Source organism: Nansenia antarctica (genome assembly GCF_963989245.1).
Source record: "Nansenia antarctica genome assembly, chromosome: 12".
NCBI classification, from domain to species: Eukaryota; Metazoa; Chordata; class Actinopteri; order Argentiniformes; family Microstomatidae; genus Nansenia; species Nansenia antarctica.
This window is the reverse complement of record NC_137682.1, coordinates 15,335,116-15,356,491: the sequence shown is the minus strand read 5'-3', so window position 1 is coordinate 15,356,491 and position 21,376 is coordinate 15,335,116. Positions and strand designations below refer to the sequence as shown.

Here is a 21,376-nt window from a genome sequence, read left to right as displayed (position 1 = left end):
ATCTTCAGTAAATGTGCAGCTGATTTTTTTTGTTCTCCTTTTACCTTTGTTAAATGTTTGTGAAAAGGTCCTTTGGTTTGGATATATATTAAGTTTCATGTTTGATTGTCTGTTAAGCAACAAAATCAGAAAAAATCTGCCACTTAGATTGATGAACATACTTATTATGGCTGGTATAAAGAGTCCCCAAATAATAATACAGGTACTTCCTTTTAATCCACAAGGAACCAAATACTCACTTGTTTAGCACCCTGTATTTGTCTTTTCCTACACCTTTCAGGTGTCCATTTTCTGACACTGATCCAAACACCCAATACCAGCCTCCTTGCGTTGTGTTTAAAATTCAGCTAGCTGAAGCATGAAAAAAAAATGTACATTAGTTGTTGTAAGCCCTCAAATGTCAAAGTTCAATCTAAGAGTGCACTTCTTCTTCATGGATTTTGAGTTACTTAAATTGCATTTCTTGTTGTTGTGGTTTGTTTTTTCACAATATGTAGCGTATTTGTATCTCTTTTTTTACACATCGCAAATTATTTGAATTTGCCATGAGATATTACTTCTGCACACATTATTTCAAAACCATTTCATATGACTGTACTGTTGGAGCCAAATAAATGCAGTCTTTCAAATATCTTTTTGTAGTCATTATTTATTGTCACTGCTGCCCCTTAAGCTTGTTTTTAGTATGATTTCATGTTATTATCGCACCGTGTTGACTTGTTGATAGCAATAGACTAGACTATTTTCTTAGTGCGTCAACTTCTTGAATGAATGGTCTTTATTGTCATTGATATACGGTAGTACAGGTACCAAACAACGACATTTGGGGGGAAAAAACTAAAAACAAGAAGGGAAAAGAGCTGGTTTACATAAATACAGGCTATGTACACTATCCACTATACTATACCACACATGTCACCATGTGTGACTTGAGGTCAAGTGTCTTCTCAATGTGAACCTGAATGAACCTCACAGGGGCTGTAGGTACAGTGTAGGGGGCAGTATTAGGCAGCGTATTAAAACGTGTGTGTGGCGCCCCTGGTGGCGTGCGTGCGTCTGGAATCATGGACGCGCGTGAGTCAAGGCTTCATTGCAAGTCAGTTCTGCGCTGACAAAGGGCGTCTGATGGTGAGGGACAACGGTTCATTGTCTGCAAATTAAAGAGCGTCAGGATGGCAGCGGAATTGTTTGATAAGAAGAAGACAATTGATCTGAGGAAGAAGCACATTGGGTAGGCTTAAGACATCCTTTTTAAATCGTTGTATCTGCATGAATATTGCTGTTTCTCCAAAACTCTGCAACTTGTGAATATAATAAAGTTAAGTTTTTTTAACACGAATGCAACCCAGCTATCTAATCTGTGGGGATAGAACCGTCAGAACAGTCGCACAATGCGTAAAACTAAATGGACGAACTAGGCGTTATTTCAGGCAGATCAGTGTTCTCTCAAGTCAAGTCATCTTACCAAACACATTATGTAACAAATGTCTCAACCTAGGCAACGACGTGTCATCGCTCATTTCATAACTCAAAAGAAAGTAAAAACCTGAACAAATTAAAATAGGTTTAAGGCTACTTGCCTCGTACATATTTCTGAAAGTTGACATGAAATGGATTCAATTAAATGTTTTGACTGACTGTAATTGTTATATTATGTGTTCAAGCGAGTTAATGCAATATTACTTTATTGTAGTAGGCTAACAGCAGGTAAATCCGCACAATTGTGTGGATTATGTTGCAAATTGAAAACTTCAGGCTACCAAACTGCTTCATTGCCCCAAAGTCTTAATTTTATCATTACAAGCTTAAGTCAGAAGTGTATTGTGCACTATTCCACTCTATACCTGTTATTCCACTATTGTGCCAAGGCAGTTGTAGTCATTGGTTGCTGAAATATATGTTGCAATATAGAAATTGCAAAATCTTGGGGTATGCCTTCTCTGTGTAAGAGACCCGTTTGTCTTTATTGTATCTATTGAATGCTACTGTTCCCCCTCAACTACCAATGTTTTAAGATTCTGTTCCATTTCAGCCCATCCTGTAAGGTCTTCTTCAGCCATGATCCCATCAAGATTGTGCGAGCTAGAGGCCAGTACATGTATAATGAGAACGGGGAGAGATACTTGGATTGCATTAACAATGTAGCCCATGGTAAGCACAGACAACAACATATTACTCACTGACATTGACAATGACATCACACACACACATACACACACACACACACACACACACACACGCACGCACGCACACACACACACACACACACACACACACACACACACACACACACACACACACACACACACACACACACACACACACACACAGCTCAAATACCTCTCTCTGACAACTATTATCAGTAAGCCTTTGCATTGGCTCCATGAAACATTTATGCCATAAAAACATTTTTAAAAACATGCCTTTATTACAAGTGTGTGCTCAGTGCCTTTTTACACCACACAGCCAATTGTTAGGGAAATAGAGTTGACTAAAGAATTTAGTCCGGTTTTGGACTATATACTATATGTATAAAGAATGTAAGTGCATCTTGCACAATAAACACCTGAGATATGAGGGAATACAAATGTCTTTACTGTGGTGATTTTGCATGGTTCAGTCTTGAATGGAGTATTTCTTTTCCAAGTGTCCAGAGAGATCATACAGCTCCTTTTCACTCATTAGCTTTACATGACCACTATTTTACATGACCACTATTTTACATGACCACTACTTTACATGACCACTACTTTACATGACCAATTCTAAGTCTGTGGTGGTACTCTTGATTTGAGGACAGATTCTAACTCTTTGGCTGTGTCCTTAAGTTGAAGACCAATTCTAATCCTATTTCTGTGCCCTTAATTGATTCCTTAGTGGGTCACAGCCACCCAACAGTGGTGAAGGCTGGGGCTGAACAAATGGAACTGCTGAACACCAACTCTCGTTTCCTGCATGACAACCTGGTCCAGTATGCTCAGAAGCTGCAGGCTACACTGCCCGACAAGCTCTCTGTCTGCTTCTTCGTAAACTCTGGGTATGTACAGAATGCTATGAATGGTGACCTGTTTTTAAAAATATATATTTTAACCCCTAGAGAGCTCACCCTGGTCACAAGGTAAAACATTTTTTTTTTTAAATAAACATTTAATTTGCAATCAAGCTCTTCCACTGTGAAGATCGACGTTGTCATTGCAAAAATGAAGGTTTCTCAAGCATTTCCATCGACATGCATGTTGTTGTAGTACAGTACATTTCAGAGGGGAAAATAGCAAAGGAAATGCCAACCAATGAGGATCATCGGTGAGGTCGTCACACCCGTAGTGGCTGGCTTACTGCCAACACACAGCTGTGGAATGTATAGTAGTGAAGACACCTAGTCTTTTAGAGAACAAGATGTACCAGGGAGAAGGTATTGTTCTATCATACGTACCCCTCCCTACAGGTCTATCTCAAAAAGCTGGGTATTATAAAAACAAAGCAAAAGGCTTCATGCAATCGAAACTGACATTAAATGACACATTCTGTTGAGGTGAATGCCAAAAACCCTACATTTTGGCAGTAGGCCAAAAACACATATTACATTTTATAAACCCTTTCAAGTACAAGTGCAAGAGGTGTATCGATTTATTTTTGACCCTCTGAACATTCTAACACTGGTTTTGACTGGTCAGAGCCCGAGGTGTATGTTTGCCACATTGATCCAGTGAAGCTGTAGATACTAAAGAGATACTGGGAAGAGTGAATCCATGTAAGCCTACCTCTCCCCTACCTTGTATTAACATGTCATTTCTAAGAATTGGATCAGAATTACTGATGTTAAAGTTAGTAAGTTAGTTGTATGATTAGATGAGTGATGGTAGACAAGACTGATATGAATAAGACTGTTTCAAACTACATGATCAGATGACTAGTAGGCATAAACATAACACAGAATAGTTTATATACTGTACAGTATGTACGGTTGAACAACATCATAATTATGGTGGATTACATTATGGATTACATCATTAAGTATGTGCACACAATTATCATCTGGGGCTGTGTTCATGGTTTGGGCTAGGTCCCTTAGTTCCAGTGAAGGGAAATCTTAATGCTACCGCATACAATGCGATTCTATAGTCTTGTATGCTTGAAGCTTCCAACTTTGTGGCAACAGTTTGGGGAAGGCCCTTTCCAGTTTCAGCATGACAATGCCCCCATACACAAAGCGAGGTCCATAATGACATAATGGTTTGCCGAGTTTGGTCTGGGAAAACATGACTGGCCTGCACACAGAGCTCTGATCTCAACCCCATCGAACACCTTTGAGATGAATTGGAACGCCGACTGTGAGCCAGTCCTTCTCTCCCAACATCAGTGCCCGACCTCATTAATGCTCTTGTGGCTGAATGGGAGCAAATCCCTGCAACTGTATTCTAAAATCGAGTAGAAAGAGTGGAAGCTGTTATAGCAGCAAAGGTGGGACCAACTCCATACTAATGCCCATGGTTTTGGAATGAAAAGTTCAACAAGCACCTATGGGTGTGATGTTCGGGTGTCCCAATGCTTTTGAGTGTATTTTATTTCACATTTGTAATCGTTAAGTGCTTTTAGTTCACACATAAAATGTTAAGATGGTAAGGCTTTCTAACCCTAACCATAACCTTTCCAAATAGGTAGGGCTTGTGACAGCCAAGCCTGTGTATTCTGTGGTGACTGAGTAACTGATGTGAAAATTACTGTTTGAACTTTAGCTCTGAAGCCAACGACCTCGCCCTCCGACTGGCTTGGCAGTATTCAGGCCACAAAGACATTATAACGCTGGACAAGTAAGTCACACTGTTAACCAAATCTATTTGCACGAGTTTACATCAATCCATAGTATTTGCACTCATCTATTTGCAGTTTGCATCAGTTTGCATCAATCCACAGTTTGCATCAATCCACAGTATTTTTATTCATCTTTTTGCACCAGTGCAAAGTTAGTGTCACTAAAGTTAGTAGTTGTTATTCACCATGGGGATATCAAAGGAATAAGAAGTGAATAGACTGATTTGATGTCATGTTGAAGTGATTAAACAATATGTTTGATTTTTTTTTTGCTGTCATGGGTATGAGAGGGTGGTATGGCCATATTTCATTGCATGTGTGTGTGTGTGTTTTCGTGTGCCTCTTTGAGATATCGATGATCCACTCTATATACATTCACGGTAAATGTCATCAAAGTACTTCACAGTTGTTTTCTTATTGAGAGCCTAATATTGCGTTCTGTCAGAGATTTCATTGACCGTTGCTTGTGTGTTTGCAGTGCGTATCACGGGCATGTTTCATCACTCATAGACATCAGCCCCTATAAGTTTCACCAGCTGGCTGGTGCAGAGCAGAGCCAATCTGTTCATGTGGTGAGTGCTTCTGTCTGCCTCCGCAAAATGAAAACATCATGACTCAACATGCTTCACCGGCTTTGACAGGACAGTGTGTGTGTCCTGTGTGTGTGGGTGTGTGCGTGCGTGCGAGCGAGAGAGAGAGAGAGAGAAAGAGAGAGACAGAGACAGAGACAGAGAGAGAGACAGAGACAGAAACAGGTGTAATTAAGTAGTAAGCAAAGAAACCCACAGACCTTGCTCCAGTTCTGTTCATATTCTAATAACAGGTTCTGGGTACTATTTTTGTTTACCATGGAGATGGTGAACAAAAACACTGCTAAAGGCCTTTGTTGTAGGAAGGCAATTGACATGCATATAGCCAAGAGGGTCCTCTAAGGTTCTGTTCTCACTGTTTTCAGGGTGTCCTGGGATCCATTGAATAACACAAATTGTGCCTATTTATACGTATCAATAACACATTACAACATATCAAGTTCTACCATTGGCTAAATCAATGTTCTCTATATCACAAACTTCAAATGGTTACATTTGACTTGGAAAAGAGGCCCTTATACAGCCCCTTTTTTACTACCTTCAGGATTACCAGCAGCAGTGTAAGTTAGTTCCATTATGGGAACCTAAGATGAGTAGGTTGATGAGTTAGTTGATGCCACAGCTGATGTCTGATATGACTGCTTGTCAGCCAGTCTCACCACCTTGCATGCATTATTCATAGACTGTAAGAAATTACCTTGTATTTCTAGCCTGAGTAAGTAAGGTATTGGTGTAAAAAGACGACTGTCGCTTATTCCATCCACTGAATTACAGTAGTCGAAGTCGAAACAGTTTTTGGCAAGATTGCATGTTTTGGTTAATCTGATATTAGTCTTTTTTTATAACCTTGCTTTGGTGTTCACTACACATATTACATGTTCAAAGATACATCATACAGCAATGGATATTATGTTATTATATTATATGGAGTGTTATCTTGCTGAAGAGTGTTAACGTATCCTACCCCATATATGCACAGTCAGCGTCTGTGATTGAGTACTGTAGGCATGTGACTATTTAACTTTTTAGCATGACATTGAACAATAATCTCGTTAACTTTTTTGTCCAAAGATAACAAACCAAAAGTTTTGAGAACCTCTCTCAACCGCTTTCTCAGAGGACTGAACCCTAACTTAAGAGATACAATATAATCATGGTCACATTTGACATTTGTCATTTGTCATTGCCTTAATCTTAAGGTATGTTATAGACCAGTGATAAGTCAGCAATTCAACTTTGTTAAACAGTAACATCCTTCACAAATGTATGTCTGAAGGATATATTCCATGATCTCAAATATCTAACAAAGTGATGATGCAATGTTAGAAGCATGTGTGTGTCTGCTGGATGCTGTGATGGCTGTTTGTGTCCATGCTCTTCAGATTGTTTTGAATAGATAAGAGGTTCTTTAAGTATACATTTTGTGACCTAACTGAAACCTTTTTAGTTTTATTGTGACTCTTCAGGACAATCATCTTTTTTTTTTTTACATTTTTATAATAATTGTTTTATTGCTATGCAATCAACTTGTCAGTCAATTGTTGGAATTTGGTATGTTATGCTCTAGGCAAGGTGTCCGACATAGACGGCGACCCTGGAGCAATTAGGGGTTCAGTGCTTTGCTCAAGGACACCTTGACACATGGCCAGCCGGGGTTTGAACCGCTGAACTGCCGACCCAGCGATCATTAGACGCTGGTTCTACCTCCTGAGCCACAGCCACCCCATTTAAAGCCGCCTTTTTAAACCCTGCCCCGTCGTAAACTGTACCCAGTAGGAATGTGACCCACTATTTGGGAAGCACCAGATTAGATGGCTTTCGAAGATGTAACTCTTTATCCTCTATGCCGCTGTGCCCCCCCGCCCCCAGGCCCAGAGTCCTGACATCTACAGAGGCAAATATAGAGAAGACCACCCGGACCCTTCAACAGCATACGCAGATGACGTCAGAGATCTCATACAGAAGGCCCATGAGAAAGGCCACAAGGTAAAAAAAAACAATATAATCAAAATAATCTGATCAAAAGTAATCATGTGATCAGCGTGGCCTTAGATGACTGTCTGTCTGAAGCAGGGGCCAACTCCGGTCTTGGATAGCCGTAGTGTGTGCAGGTTATTGTTTTGTTCAAGGACAGGTTGGCTATCTATTGTCTGCCTCACATCAGTTGAATATGTCTCTGAGCTATAGAGAAAGCTAAATGCCAAGCTAAATGTACTTAGCTAATGTAGAGAGAAAAGTGATACTGTATGTCTGGGCCTACATGGGAAATGACCTAAAAAAATCTGTATGATACTTTTCTCTATGTTTTGCGGTACATGCCCTTGGTGAATTGGAGAAAGGTTATGATGAAACAACAATTTACCATCACCATTTCTCCATACATAGGCATCCAAAGGTGTCTGCCTTTTTCCCTGTACAGTGGATAATCATTTCATCTTCCTTTCTCCCCCTCCCGTCCCCTCCAGCTTTGCTTTGTGATGCCAATCTTGCCCAGTTCAATAGCAAGATGGACGTGATGCCAACCCTGGAAGATATAAGGAAATGCTTTTAACAGCTTTGGATGGATTCATATGCAGATCCCAGAAGATAAACCAACCCAAAATGGACCTTTTGGTGTATGATGCATTCTTACCCCCTTTGTCCCCTTGTCCCCCTTAACCTTTTTTCATTTTGACACTGTTGAGCAGTCTACATTGATGTGACTGCTTCCATCTTGGTCACCTTGGCTGGGGGCCTGTCTGGACAGCCTAAAGGATGGCCGAAATCTTTATCCCCCCCCCCAACTGTTGCTAAAAGAAGGAGAGAAATCCACAGGTTGATATACCTGGCTGGGACACCACCTGCTGGGGATTTCTCAATGCTTCTCCCCTCTTATGTCCACTGGCCAAATGTGGTGGCTGGTTGTCAGGCTCTGATGTACTCTTCTCTTGTGCAGATTGCTGCTTTTATTGCTGAGTCGCTGCAGAGTTGTGGTGGGCAGGTCATTCCCCCTGTGGGCTACTTCCAGAAAGTGGCAAAGTATGTACACACAAGAGACTGCCTTCACTCACTCTCAATAGAGCGCCACTTACTGTCATGCTGCGTTCCTATTTCTTACCCTTCTCCCCAAAGTATGCACTTCCTCAATCCCCCTAATGGAATTCAAAGCAGTAGATTTGTGAAAGCATGGGCTTGACTTGAAGGAGTTTCCACCACATTGCTTACACCAATCTACTCAGACTGTTGCTCCAATATAATTGATTATACAGTATATTGTAGATATGATGATTGAAATGAGATGGTTCTGCTCTGTTTGTCCCAGTAAGGCATCCATAATGTAACAGCTAGTATGGTATGCCTGAAAGCAATCCACATGCCTGAAATGTAACTGTAATATTATTATTTTTTTGTTTAAATGTTAAAGACGTTGATTTAACTTTCTGGTTTGACACAAACTGCCATTTGATATTTTTGATATGGTTTACTGGCAGAGCATTTATAGACACGTTGGGAATGGCTGAGTGTGTGTGTGTGTGTGTGTGTGTGTGTGTGTGTGTGTGTGTGTGTGTGTGTGTGTGTGTGCGTGTGTGTGTGTGCGTGTGACGTGTGTATGTGTTTGTACTACTGCACTGTCCCTCTCCCACCCACAGACACGTCCATCAGGCCGGGGGTTTATTCATTGCCGATGAGGTCCAGGTGGGCTTCGGGCGTGTTGGCTCCCACTTCTGGGCCTTCCAGCTGCAGGGCGAGGACTTTGTGCCCGACATCGTCACCATGGGCAAGCCCATTGGCAATGGGCACCCCATGTCCTGCGTGGTCACCACCAGAGAAGTGGCAGAAGCCTTCAAGTCCTCTGGCATGGAGTACTTCAACACGGTGAGGACATTGCATTCACTACCAACTATAGGGCTGGGGTATTTTCATGGAAAAACGTTGAGGGAAAAGTTTAGCTATTACTATCGTATTGCCTAAACATATCAAGTTATTTCAGATCAAAGGGTTGCTTAGAGACCCCTCAAGCGATTTGGATTTGGACAATTGTACACTCAACAAACAAGTGAATTAGAAGTTTTTGAATCAGAATGTTCTTGTGGAAAATGATGTGTTCAGTTTTAGGTTTTCCGGGAATCAGTTTGTTTGCATTTTCACGTTTTTAGTCAGCAAACGTCTTAGTTACATGACCTTGAAATTTGGACCTGTGTAGTTGACAGTGCAGTTGTTATTTAGAAAAGACTTGGAAATGTTTGTGAAAACATGAACATGGAAATGATCCAGCCAGCGGAGACACCCACATTTGCTAAACCCAAAGTTTCCCAATAACCCACGCGGCATGTGGAAAGGTCTACACACAATCTCTGACTTCAAAGAGAGCCCCAGCTGTACGGCCATCACCTCTGACTCACTACCAGACGAGTTGAACAGCTTCTCTGCCCACTTTGAACTGAGCCAACACAATCCTCCTTGAGAAAGCTGGAAACACCACAGACGACACAGCAAGTGCTCCCACCATCTCTGAGGGAGACGTGCTTGAGGTTTTCACATTTTTCATCGACCCCAGGCTATGCGCGACAAGATGGCCTACAGAAGTGAGGTCTACCACCTGGCTCAGTACAGCTCGGTCAGTAACCTCGCTCTCAACGCCGACAAGACTAAGGAGCTGGTCGTGTTGGACTTCTGGAAGAAGAGGCAGGCACAAGAGCCCATCGACGGATCTGCTGTGGAGAGGGTCAACAGCATCAAGTTCCTGAGGGTTCACATGACCAACGACCTCACCTGGGATGAACGACAACAACCAGGTGGTGAAAAAAGCACAACGTCGTCGTCTCATCCATCTCAGGCGGCTTAGGGCCTAAGATCCTAGGGGGCTTCTTCAGAGACACAACCAAGAGCATCCTGACGGGATGCATCAATGCCTGGTACAGGAACTGCACTGCCCAAAACCGCAAAGCGCTGCAAAGGGTAATGCGGACAGCTGAGAAGATCAGCGGATGTGAGCTTCACTCCATCCACGACACCTACAAGGACCGGTGTGTCAGAAAGGCCCTCAGGATTATTGGGACCCTAGCCACCCCAATCAGAAACTGTTCGAGCTATTGCCGTCGGGGAAACGGTACCCGAAGCCTCAGGGCTAAAACACAGAGGCTGACAAACAGCTATTTCCCCCAACCATTCAGGCTGCTGGAGAAATACACTGGAAGAATACAAAAGACCCACAGAACCAGTTTGCTGGCTGACAGCTCCTGGTGTCTCTGACACTGACCTGTCAGCCTCATTCTCCTGACTGCTATTTTTTTGCTTTCCTTGGTGACGCCCCATACAGATGCTTGTTGGTAATATGCTCGCTCTTGTCGATGTTAAGTACTGCATGCAGCATTCTGGTGTAGCACCCATCTAGGGACTTCTGCAGGGTAGGTTTCAGGGTCCAGCATTCACAGCCGAATAGGAGAACGGACTCTACCGTTGCGTAGAAGAAGCTGCGTTTGATTAGTTGTGGGAGGTTAGAGTGCCACTCACTGGCCATGCCGTTCAGGGCCCTCCATGCAAGCGCCTTCCTCACTTTAAGGTCTTGCTCGGACGAGTTGACCCATGAGCCCAGGTATTTTAAGTCTTTGACTTCTTTCAGAGCAATGCCTCCTGATGTTATTAGAGGTGGACGGTCCGGGAGGATGTTATTGGAGATTACCGGTACCTCGGTTTTCTTGGCATTTAGCCGAAGGCCAACCTTGGCACACTCTGTCTCCACTTTGCACAAGAGCTCCTGTGCTTGCTCTAAGTGGTCGGAGAGCAGGTTGATGTCGTCCGCGTAGTCCAGGTCCGTTAGGACTACGGCGGGGTGTCGTCTTCACCTCCTTGGTGTTATAGTGAGGCCGAGTTCTTGCTCCCGTCCATTGATGGCTTTATGAGTGCATAGTCTAGGACTATGATGAACACCCCAGCAAGGATGTCAAACTCCTCACTGTTGCTGTCTGGAGTCATCACCTTGGCTCTTGTACCCGTGTACATGGTCTCTATGGCCCGAGTAGATTGGGAGGGACACCGTAAGCCTTAAGTATCCTCATCAGGATTTTTTGTATCTGAATGTAATATCAATGTTGAGGAACCAAAGCCAAAGAATGTTACTCTTGTGTACAGTAAGATGTAATAAAAGCGATTCTGATTCTGATTCTGATTCTGATAAATCCCCTTATTCCCCAAATAAGGTCTGGTTCTGGTTCAGCAGCAGGTTGTTAACCTGGGCAAGCTGTGCAAGGTTAACAACCTGCTGCTGAACCAGTCAAAGACCCAGGAAATCATCGTGGACTTCAGGAGGAAAAAATCTGAGGTCCAGCCCCTGCTCGTCGATGGAGGGAGCGTGGAGAGAGTCTCAACCCTCCGATTCCTGGGGGTGCACATACAGGATGACCTGTCCTGGAAGATCAACACAGCAGCCATCATCAAGAAGGCACAACAGCGGCTCTACTTCCTGAGAGTCCTCAGGAAAGACCACATCGGACAGGAGATGCTGGTGACCTTCTACCGCTGCACAGTGGAGAGCATCCTCACCTACTGCATCTGCATCTGGTTCTCCAGCTGCACAGCCGCAGAGAGGAATGCGCTACAGAGAGTCGTGAGATCGGCCCAGAAGATCACCGGCGCCCCCCTCCCCTCTCTGGAAGAGCTGTACAACACACGCTGCCTCAGGAAGGCCTCCAAGATCTCCAGAGACCCATCCCACCCTGGGTACGAACACTTTGCTCGGCTGCCCTCGGACAGGCGGTTCAGGACCATGTTCGCAAGGACAAACAGACTGAAGCTCAGCTTCTACCCCAGGGCCATTCAGGCCCTGAACACAGCAAAGACCTAGGTTCTAGGCCCTGGACAATCTAGACAATTTGATGGCAGCTACTAGATTGAAATCAAGTGCAACACTGAAACACAACTGTGAACATTTCAAACCTGCAAACTGCGACACTTTAAATGAATGTGCAATAACACTATGTGCAATATGACAACCCTCGGGTACATAAGGTTCAGAGATAGGAAATGTTAGAATAGGTATAGCATAGCATAGAGTACAGCACAGTGTTTTATTTGTATAGTACAGTATAGTGGATAGTGTACATAGCCTTTATTTATGTAAACCAGCTCTTTTCCCTTCTTGTTTTTATTTTATTTTTCCTAGCACCAGTTGTTTGGTACCTGTACTATATCAATGACAATAAAGACCATTCATTCAAATAAAACGTAAGGCCTACCTTCAAACTCAGTGCCTCTTTGCTTGACATCATGGGAAAATCTAAATAAATCAGGTAAGACCTTCTTGGGAGCAATTTCCAAATGCCTGAAGGTACCACATTCAAACAAGTGTACACAAGTATAAACACCATGGGACCCCGCAGACGTCATACCAGCATTCTGTCAACGTTCTGTCAATCCTAGAACAAACAGGAAACAGGTACAAAAGCTATATCCACAGTAAAACGAGTCCTATATCTACATAACCTGAAAGGCCGCTCAGCAAGGAAGAAGCCACTGCTCCAAAACTACCATTAAAAAGCCAGACTACAGTTTGCAACTGCACATGGGACAAAGATATTACTTTTTGCAGAAATATCCTCTGGTCTGATGAAACAAAAATGTCACTGTTTGACCATAATAACCATTGTTATCGTTTGGAGGAAAAAGGGGGAGGCTTGCAAGCCGAAGAACACCATCCCAACCGTGAAGCATTCTTAAAAGAAAGTAGTGATTCTAACTGACCTAAGAGAGGGAATGTTTAAATGTATTTGGCTAAGGTGTATGTAAACGTCCGGCTTCAACTCTATCAGCACACGAAGGCTTCCGTCGGCTTCCAGCACTAAGAAACGCGGTTGCCAGGGAAACATCCCAAACGTTTTGGAAAAACAAATTCAGGCAGAAGGGCAGGGTCTTGGCAGATGCACACACTGTCACACACTGCCAATGCATCATAAGTAACAATTTTGCAAGGTTATGCAAAGAATCTTTAAAGGAAAAAAAAGCTACATATTGCACCTTTAACTGGAGCTGAAATTGCGTTGACCCAATCCCTAACAATAACATCCTGTACATCTTTGCTAAGCTTTTAAACATCTGGTATCCTCATCTGGAGAACATATGTTCCGTACAAGCTAGGTCACAGTGTGTTAGATTGTTGTAAAGCAATAGTTCACCCATGTTTCGCTAATGTGTTCATCTTTTTCTTAACAATGGGTCATCTATGGGCTTTGATTACTATGAGATTAATCAGGTCAGGTGATGCTAGAGTAGATTAATCAGGTCAGGTGATGCTAGCTAGAGTAAGTCTGCTTTGTTCTGGAGTAATACACACTGATGAAATGAAAGCCTATTGCAGTCACTCCTGGTCACTCCTGGTCACTCCTGGTCACTCCTGGCCAATCCTGGTCACTCCTTGCCACTCTTCACCCATAGACAACTGAAGTAATTCAACCTCTGAGTCCTCTCAGTCCTTGTCACTAAACCCTGTCTGATTACAGTTGCTTCAGATACTGAGTCTAAACCTGACCTGGGTGTATAATGTGTTCTTTCCCTGGACTTGTATTTCCCAGTTTGGCGGTAACCCCGTATCCTGTGCCATTGGTTTGGCTGTGCTGGACGTTATTGAGAAAGAGGACCTCCAAGGAAACGCGCTGCGTGTGGGGGGCTACCTGAGGAGGCTGTTTGAACAGCAGAAGGAGAAGCACCCACTAGTGGGGGATATCAGGTACACACACACACACACACACACACACACACACACACACACACACAGGCACACACACAAACATATTCTAGTCTCTGAGAGCTATTCGATCAACTTACAGCATCAGGTTTGGTGCAACATGGTGGTGTCTTATTGCTAATCTGACATGATGGCATTTATTCCTATTGGCAGTTCCTCAAACTTGAAACACTTCTCTCTTCTGCGTCAATGCATGTAAAGCAATATTCTGCATTGTATTAGTGTGTCATCAGTTCTAACCCTAACCCTAACTTTGATCATCAAATAGCGGATAGAATAACTGTGTCTATACATATCAAAATATGCTAACTTTGTTGTTTTGTTTAAGGTTGCCTTCATTTATAAGGTTGTCTTAAAAAAACATTCTGGACTATTGTGTAAGAAGGATCAACTTGAGACTATCATGTTGCAATGTTTCACAGGGTATTGTATATGTTTTTTGGGGTGATAACTCTGAATTATTGATAACCCCATAATTATTGTTTTAACTAGCCGTAGTATACTTTTATAAACCATTGAGCAAATGATAGTTACAAACAAACACAAACTGCTTTGCAATGTAAATATCTTGCCAAATGACATTGTGACAAGAGGGTTCTTCGAGATTCTGCTATAGTTACAGCACGTTAACAGGAGGTGCATGTGTGTGTCAGAGGTCAGCGAGTCAGGTTGTGATGATGTAATATCTGGTAGGGGTCGCGGGCTGTTCCTGGGGGTGGAGCTAGTGAAGGATCGAGTGAAGCTAACCCCTGCTACAGCGGAAGCCCAGGAAATAATTTACAAGTGAGTTAAGCACTCTCTCCCTTTTCCTCTCTCCCCCTTCCCCTCTCCCCCTTCCCCTCTCTCTCTGTTTTTTTTTTTTTTTTATGAGAAAAAAGAGCTGATTATTTTTGGGAGAATGCCTGTGTTCTACTCTCAGAAAGACTAACTAGATGTATTCCCCCAGACTGAAGGAACAGCACATTTTGCTCAGTGCAGACGGACCTCACCGCAACGTCCTCAAGCTTAAACCACCTATGTGCTTCTCTGAGGAGGATGCCAACTTGGTGGTGGAGAAAGTGGATCAGATTCTAACAGGTGCTCTCTATGTCCTCTGTGGTTGTGGTCTGTGGTAGGGAAATGAGCCGAAACAAAGTCCATTATTAAATAACACGGTGGTATCACAGCACAGCACTCCTTTGATGTTTTTTTTAAATATTTGTTTCTTTTTTCAGACCTTGAGAATGCATTAGGGCTACATCTGCCCAACACCGTGAAGACAGACAACGGAGGGAGTAAGAGAAAGGTGAGTGAACTGGTTTATTTCAGTCCCTAAGCCTTTCACTATAGGCTGGTAGGTGTAAGCAATGTGGTAGTTGTGAAAGGGCTAAGGGCTGGTGACTGAAATGGAGCCAGACAATATAAGGACAATTATTACATTATAACATTTGAGAAGGAGCAAAACATTTATCCATATTATTTTGTAGATTCATCCTCATTGATCTCCTGATTTTGATCTACTCAAGGTCCCCATGGTCACTGAGGAAAATGGACATCATCATCCAAATGGAAAAGGCTACAGCCATGAGACCACTCAACAAAGCTCCTCTCAGAAGAGTAAACGTCTAAGGACATAGGAGAGTTCTGCATCTGGCTGACGGGCCTGTCAAAATGGTGTGCCAAGCGCACTGGTATCAAATGCAAGTGTAGGAAATTCAATGGCTCATAATTTCAGCCAATGTATATCTAATATTAACTTCCATGTTTTAATGGATAAAGGAAGTGTTTTAAGTGTATAATAATTCAACTTTTTAATGCTTTAATAATATGTAATGCTGGAGATGCAATGTCCTCTCAGGTACTTTGAAACGTGATTCGTTCAGACAGGCATGTGTTAGGTCTACTGACTCTATGGAGAGGTTTAACAAACCGTAACAACAGTGATGGACAAGCTAACATGCTAATGCATGGGATTTGTTTGGGTCTTAGTTGATCTCTCCCCATCATAATGTTTAGTTGGAAAGTAACCAACCAGTAAGCCAATGAGTTTATGATTTTATGGGTGAAGCTAAAAGCTGTGTAACCTGTACTTGTGAAACTGGTTCACCCCTAACATTAATTACAAAGAAATACAAGACACTGAAACATCCATCTTTATTTCAGTTTATTTCACAAATTTAAATAGAAAGTGAATTCTTATTCACTATAATTATTTATTCGTTTTTCTCTATTGCTTGAGCACATTTTGTGAAACAATATTCAACTCTTAACAGTTAAAGCATAGAGCACTTAAACCTAAAAATCTAAACACCACATAATTTGTCATCTAATGATAAATATATTCCATACATTAATTTCATAAAGACACACTAAATACTATAACCATCAATATGCATTGTGAAGGTTGGCCAACTTTCGATGAAAAACAAAGGTGAAAATCACTGAGCAGAAAAAAGTTGTGTAGTTCAAATTCATATAACATATTCATAAGCAGATATAACAACAATAATAAATTGCATTACTGATTGTCAGTTGAACTGTTGAGCAATGAGAGTTGCTCAACAGAAGAAGAGATTCACTGTAATGGGAGAAATGGCTGCATACTGTAAGGTAATAATTCTGTTTTGTTTGTCAATACTTTCTCAATAAATGTGTGTCTTATGTAGACAGTTTTTTAACTGTTTTGCAAAAAGGTGCAACCTTTGCATTTTTGGTGAAAGCATGTGTTATTATGGTGGGCCTCTCGTGTATATTTAAGGAATGCTTAGGCCCAAATTACACCGGCTGCGTCAATCTTACCTTACCTGCGGCGCATGTGAGTCTCATTTCTAGGCCCCTTTCTAACAGGTTGAAGCAGCCCGACTGGCTGCTGCTGTTCGTTCTCTAGAGGCGTTAACATATCATATGTATATATGATATGTTAACACATGCATATCTTACTTTCTGAGTTGCTGCTACATGTAACTTGCTACAAACTCAGAAAAGAGGTACACCTCTAACCACAAATAGGATCAGATAACCCCAATCTTAAAATAGACCATTATGTGGATGAAAAACTTTGACTTTACTTTTATTAGACTCATGCTTACAGTTTATAGCAACTGAAGAAAATCAACCAATAATAATTTAACAAAAAGACACTAAGGGGCCCAATCTGCTTTGTACGGAAGCGGGTTATAGGCCTAGAGATCCTTGTTAAATATTTAGATTATAGACAGTTAGGTGCTACTGGCTGGGGAGTTTTCTTGGTCAGGCCATGATAGAAACACCTGTGTAATGATATGTCCATGTGTCATTCAAACACGTTGGAGATAGAAATCATTCATTTGTGAAGTCTTAATGAGGTGCAAACAGAGTATCAACGGAGTATCCGCAGTGCACCATGGAAGAGGCTGAGAGAGCAGAGGAAAAACAAGCAGATTGAGCTTTGGCAAACAGGTCCAGTCAGATGCAGTTGGGATGGTGTCAGCATCTCAGTAGATTATAATGATGAGGGCAATAATGCTTCAGACAGTATTATGGCCGGGTCAGGGTGTCTGTTCCTCTCCTTTCCCACAATCGCTTGACCAAACAAACATGGAAGCTCTATTCTTTCCCTTTCTCTTTCCGGTTTAGAAATAATTTAGAAGCTTTCTCTGGCTACACATTTAAATAAAACTCTTGGCATATCTCGTCAGGCTAAACTTGTCTGATAGTCTATACTGTACTAGTGCAAATCTATAGTGCAAAAAAGAAATGTCAGCAAGAAAGCTTTGTTCAAGCTACCGTAATCTATAATATCTACCTTATATTAGTTAAAATAGCACACTCTTCTGTCCTAAACTGTGTGACAAGGCAAGTAAACCTTTCTCAATTACACACTTAAAATAAATCTTCACAGCCATCTCAAATGACAAACATATTCCCCATCACTGTGGTTTCCAGAATTGACTGCTCACTCTATTTCCCCCCTGTGGCTATAAGTAGGATAGAATAAACTAAAGGGAGGATAAGTTGATCCTTGATCATTGAATTCATAACAGCACCACCCTATGGACACCTAGCCAAAGTGTATGCTCTCCATGAACTTTCACCTGATGCCCATTATAGCACTGACAACATTTCCAGGACAGTGTGTTTAAAGGCAAGGAAGTGATTCTAATAGATGTGAAGTCTGAATGTGGTGCGAGTTCAAATGTACCGGTAAATCAGTAAAGTATATGAGATATGGGCTGGTGTGCTTGGATGCATACATACTGTATATGTATTGTTTGTTTCTGGGTTTAGATGTTAAAAACGCTATCCAAATAGTTAGCTTCATGTTCTAGCAGTTTTTGACAAAGAAATTCACTGTGAAAAGAACATTTATTTCAGTTCCTCATACAAAACCCACAATTGTGACAACATGTTTAAAGGCATTTTTGAAGATTTGTCTACAAAATATCCAACCCCCATTTCAATATACTGGCTGTTCAGAACACTAACTCTGAAAAAGCATGGACAGTGTTCCCTCACGGTTTACAAAAGGTCATGGCTGTACTTCAATAGTCTACATTGAAGCCGCTGAACATACTGGGACACTTCGTCACATGTACATCACATCAATCAAGTCTTATGACCAGGGAAAGATATTGTTACAATCGGTTCTATGTTTTATAATTGAGCTCAGTGTTTTCTTTATTCTTTTGAAGCTGGTTGAATTTAATTGAAGCTTCAGTCCTTAAATCAAGAGTGAGTGTACAACTGCCTGCATTCATATTACACACGTCCACTCCACTTGTCCTTGGCAGTCCTCAATCAATCTTGGTAATATGTTTTGTGTGTGCATTTTATCCCATGAGGTATCCTCTGCACAGAGATGGAAAAGGAGACACAGATTAGTGAAAGTCTACAGATATACAGTCAACATCAACACTAAGCACAACAGTACAAATTATTGAAGACACTAGGAGGACAGACAATCTATTATTAGCCCAAAGGGCTGAGACCCTATTGTAATTGAAGGAGTTATTATTATTTTGCCGTTTATTAAATATCTCAAGAACCGACTGATGAACATTTTTTAATTTTGTCAATATGAAAGTCAATGTCCACCACTACTCTAAATTCATTGGGACTGGTGGGATTCAGCTCACATAGCCATTGGTCACTTTGTTCAATTCACCTGACACTTGTCATTGAAACAATCAGAACCTTTGATGAGCTGGGTCAGCTAACCCCTTCCTCCTTACACATTACCCTTACTTACCAAAACCAACTATTGCTACATTTCCTAATTTCCTTACTTATTGTTTTAGTGTTGTTTGATATTGATGCAATTAGATAACCATCAGGATGACGCATGGCTTCAAACCTGCTTCAATTTGGTTGTTATACTGTGCTAAATGCAAACTCATGACACTTGAGTCTGTACAGAAGAGTCAATCATGTCGAGCAGAAAAACGTACATTTCTATCGGCAATGTTGTGGATGTCTTACTGAATACACCCCTTGTTTGACAGATCACTCCTCATTCCAATAGGCTAGGTGCATGATCTCCACTACTTCCTGAAAGGCACCTTGCATGAACATATCCTGTCTCATCTATTGGTTTAATTGATTAATCAGCTGTGCACTGTGTGTTCCAACTGTTTACCGCACAGCTGATTAATCAATTAAACCAATAGAGTGAGACAGGATATGTTCATGCCAGGTGCCTTTCAGGAAGTAGTGGAGATTGTGCACCTAGCCTATTAGAGACACACAGCTCAGTGCCTTTCAATTGTTGCTATTTGTTAATGCAAAAACATCAGGTAAGCGAGGTATCTTACGGCAGCTTCATCCTCATGAAGACTCGGGCCATGAAGAAGCTGAGCAGGACGCTGACGAAGCCGATGAACAGCAGCAGGAAGCGGTTGAGTTTGGGGATGTTCGGGGCATTGGAGCGGTCCAGGATGATGAAGCCCAGTCCTCCCATAGTGAACAGGAAACTGGAGGCCAGACCTTCCATAATGTACTGGCCGTTCACCCTGAAGGAGAAGAGACAATAGGGTTGTCAGTGTTTGTGTGTCTCCTCCATTTCTTCTCAATAACATAAGGTTCTATCTCCGTTTAGGGCAGTTCAGAGATATTGAGCGTCAAAGTGTTTACATTCCATTATGTTCTGTGAGATGGAACCTTTGTATTTTATTAATTACTAACTCAAAAATGTCAACATTTTAAAAATAACACCACACAGGCATTAACATGTGATGCTGCAATTGTAGGTAAATGTTTGTAGTGTCCAGGCGGTTTTGTACATGTCTGAGTGGGACACATTTGCCACAGAGCTTTGTGGAAATCACCTGTATGCCAAAAAGGCGACTGGTCGCTGGTGTCCATGTTCATCAGTCATTGAACCCACACTGGGTGGCTCCACAATGACATCGTAGATGATGCCTGCAGATGGGATAAACGCAAAGTGCGATATCATCTCAGTGACATGAGAACTACATAGATAGTCATACATACAGTGTCTAGAGCGTTTAAAATGAATGCATTTCAAGTGTGACAGCTAGTTCAACATTTAGCATTTGGGGGGGTTGTTTGATTAGCATTGACATGCTAGCTTACCTCCAGTGATGAGAAAGTACGATACAATAACGATCGCATAGACTGTCATTGCTGACGGCATGTGCAGCCACGAGGGCTTTTTGAGCTTGATGTTTGGACATTCCAATACAGCAAAAGGGAGACCGTATAAAGTCTCCATAATAATATGAAATGTGTTTCGAATCAAGTCCCAACAAATGTTCCTGGGTGCAGCGAGCTAGCTACGTTGACGTGTCCAGGAAGTCTTGTTTTTTTGTTGTTGTCCAGGAAGTACCTGGTTACTATATAAAGGGTAAGACCAAGTGATGTATATAATGCCCATTTTAAAAAGTTATGTGTGTGCTTATCTCAAAATAATTCTACATCGTAACTATGAAATTCATGTCTTGAGGGAAAAATAGAAATACGAATTATCACAATATCGATTATTGTGATATTATGATATGTATCTGCAAGGATAGTCTATGGATACGTAGAAATTAAGCGACACTGATGAAACTGTCCACACTATCCGCCATTGTGGCTCCGTAGCGCCGATTCAGCTTTACGAGATTGAATTATAATAAGACTCAAAATAATATCGCGAGATTTATCCAAATAGGCCTGGATTGTCGTTTAGAGACGATGATTGAATACCCCCCAGGTTTCCTACCGAATAGGGTTTCCATTTAATAGTCAACAAATCAGTGACACGTCAAGCTGTGATTAACATTAACTATTATATTTC

General features: G+C 41.8%; 2 protein-coding genes across 2 annotated transcripts; one reads left to right on the top strand and one right to left on the bottom strand.

Annotated features, from left to right (window-relative positions):
• Positions 1-1,096: 1,096 nt before the first annotated feature.
• Positions 1,097-16,765, top strand: etnppl (ethanolamine-phosphate phospho-lyase). Its single transcript, XM_080543072.1, has 13 exons — positions 1,097-1,231; positions 2,033-2,151; positions 2,878-3,037; positions 4,737-4,811; positions 5,291-5,384; positions 7,272-7,388; positions 8,338-8,420; positions 9,032-9,257; positions 13,949-14,103; positions 14,815-14,904; positions 15,068-15,198; positions 15,336-15,406; positions 15,627-16,765. The coding sequence occupies exons 1-13, from the start codon at positions 1,173-1,175 to the stop codon at positions 15,735-15,737; spliced, it is 1,491 nt and encodes a 496-aa protein (XP_080399198.1). The 5' UTR covers positions 1,097-1,172; the 3' UTR covers positions 15,738-16,765.
• Positions 16,766-18,425: 1,660 nt separating this feature from the next.
• Positions 18,426-20,882, bottom strand: ostc (oligosaccharyltransferase complex subunit). Its single transcript, XM_080543449.1, has 4 exons — positions 20,671-20,882; positions 20,403-20,496; positions 19,890-20,087; positions 18,426-18,927 (listed from the first exon to the last, which is right to left on the bottom strand). The coding sequence occupies exons 1-4, from the start codon at positions 20,807-20,809 to the stop codon at positions 18,909-18,911; spliced, it is 450 nt and encodes a 149-aa protein (XP_080399575.1). The 5' UTR covers positions 20,810-20,882; the 3' UTR covers positions 18,426-18,908.
• Between the last annotated feature and the right edge of the window lie 494 nt (positions 20,883-21,376).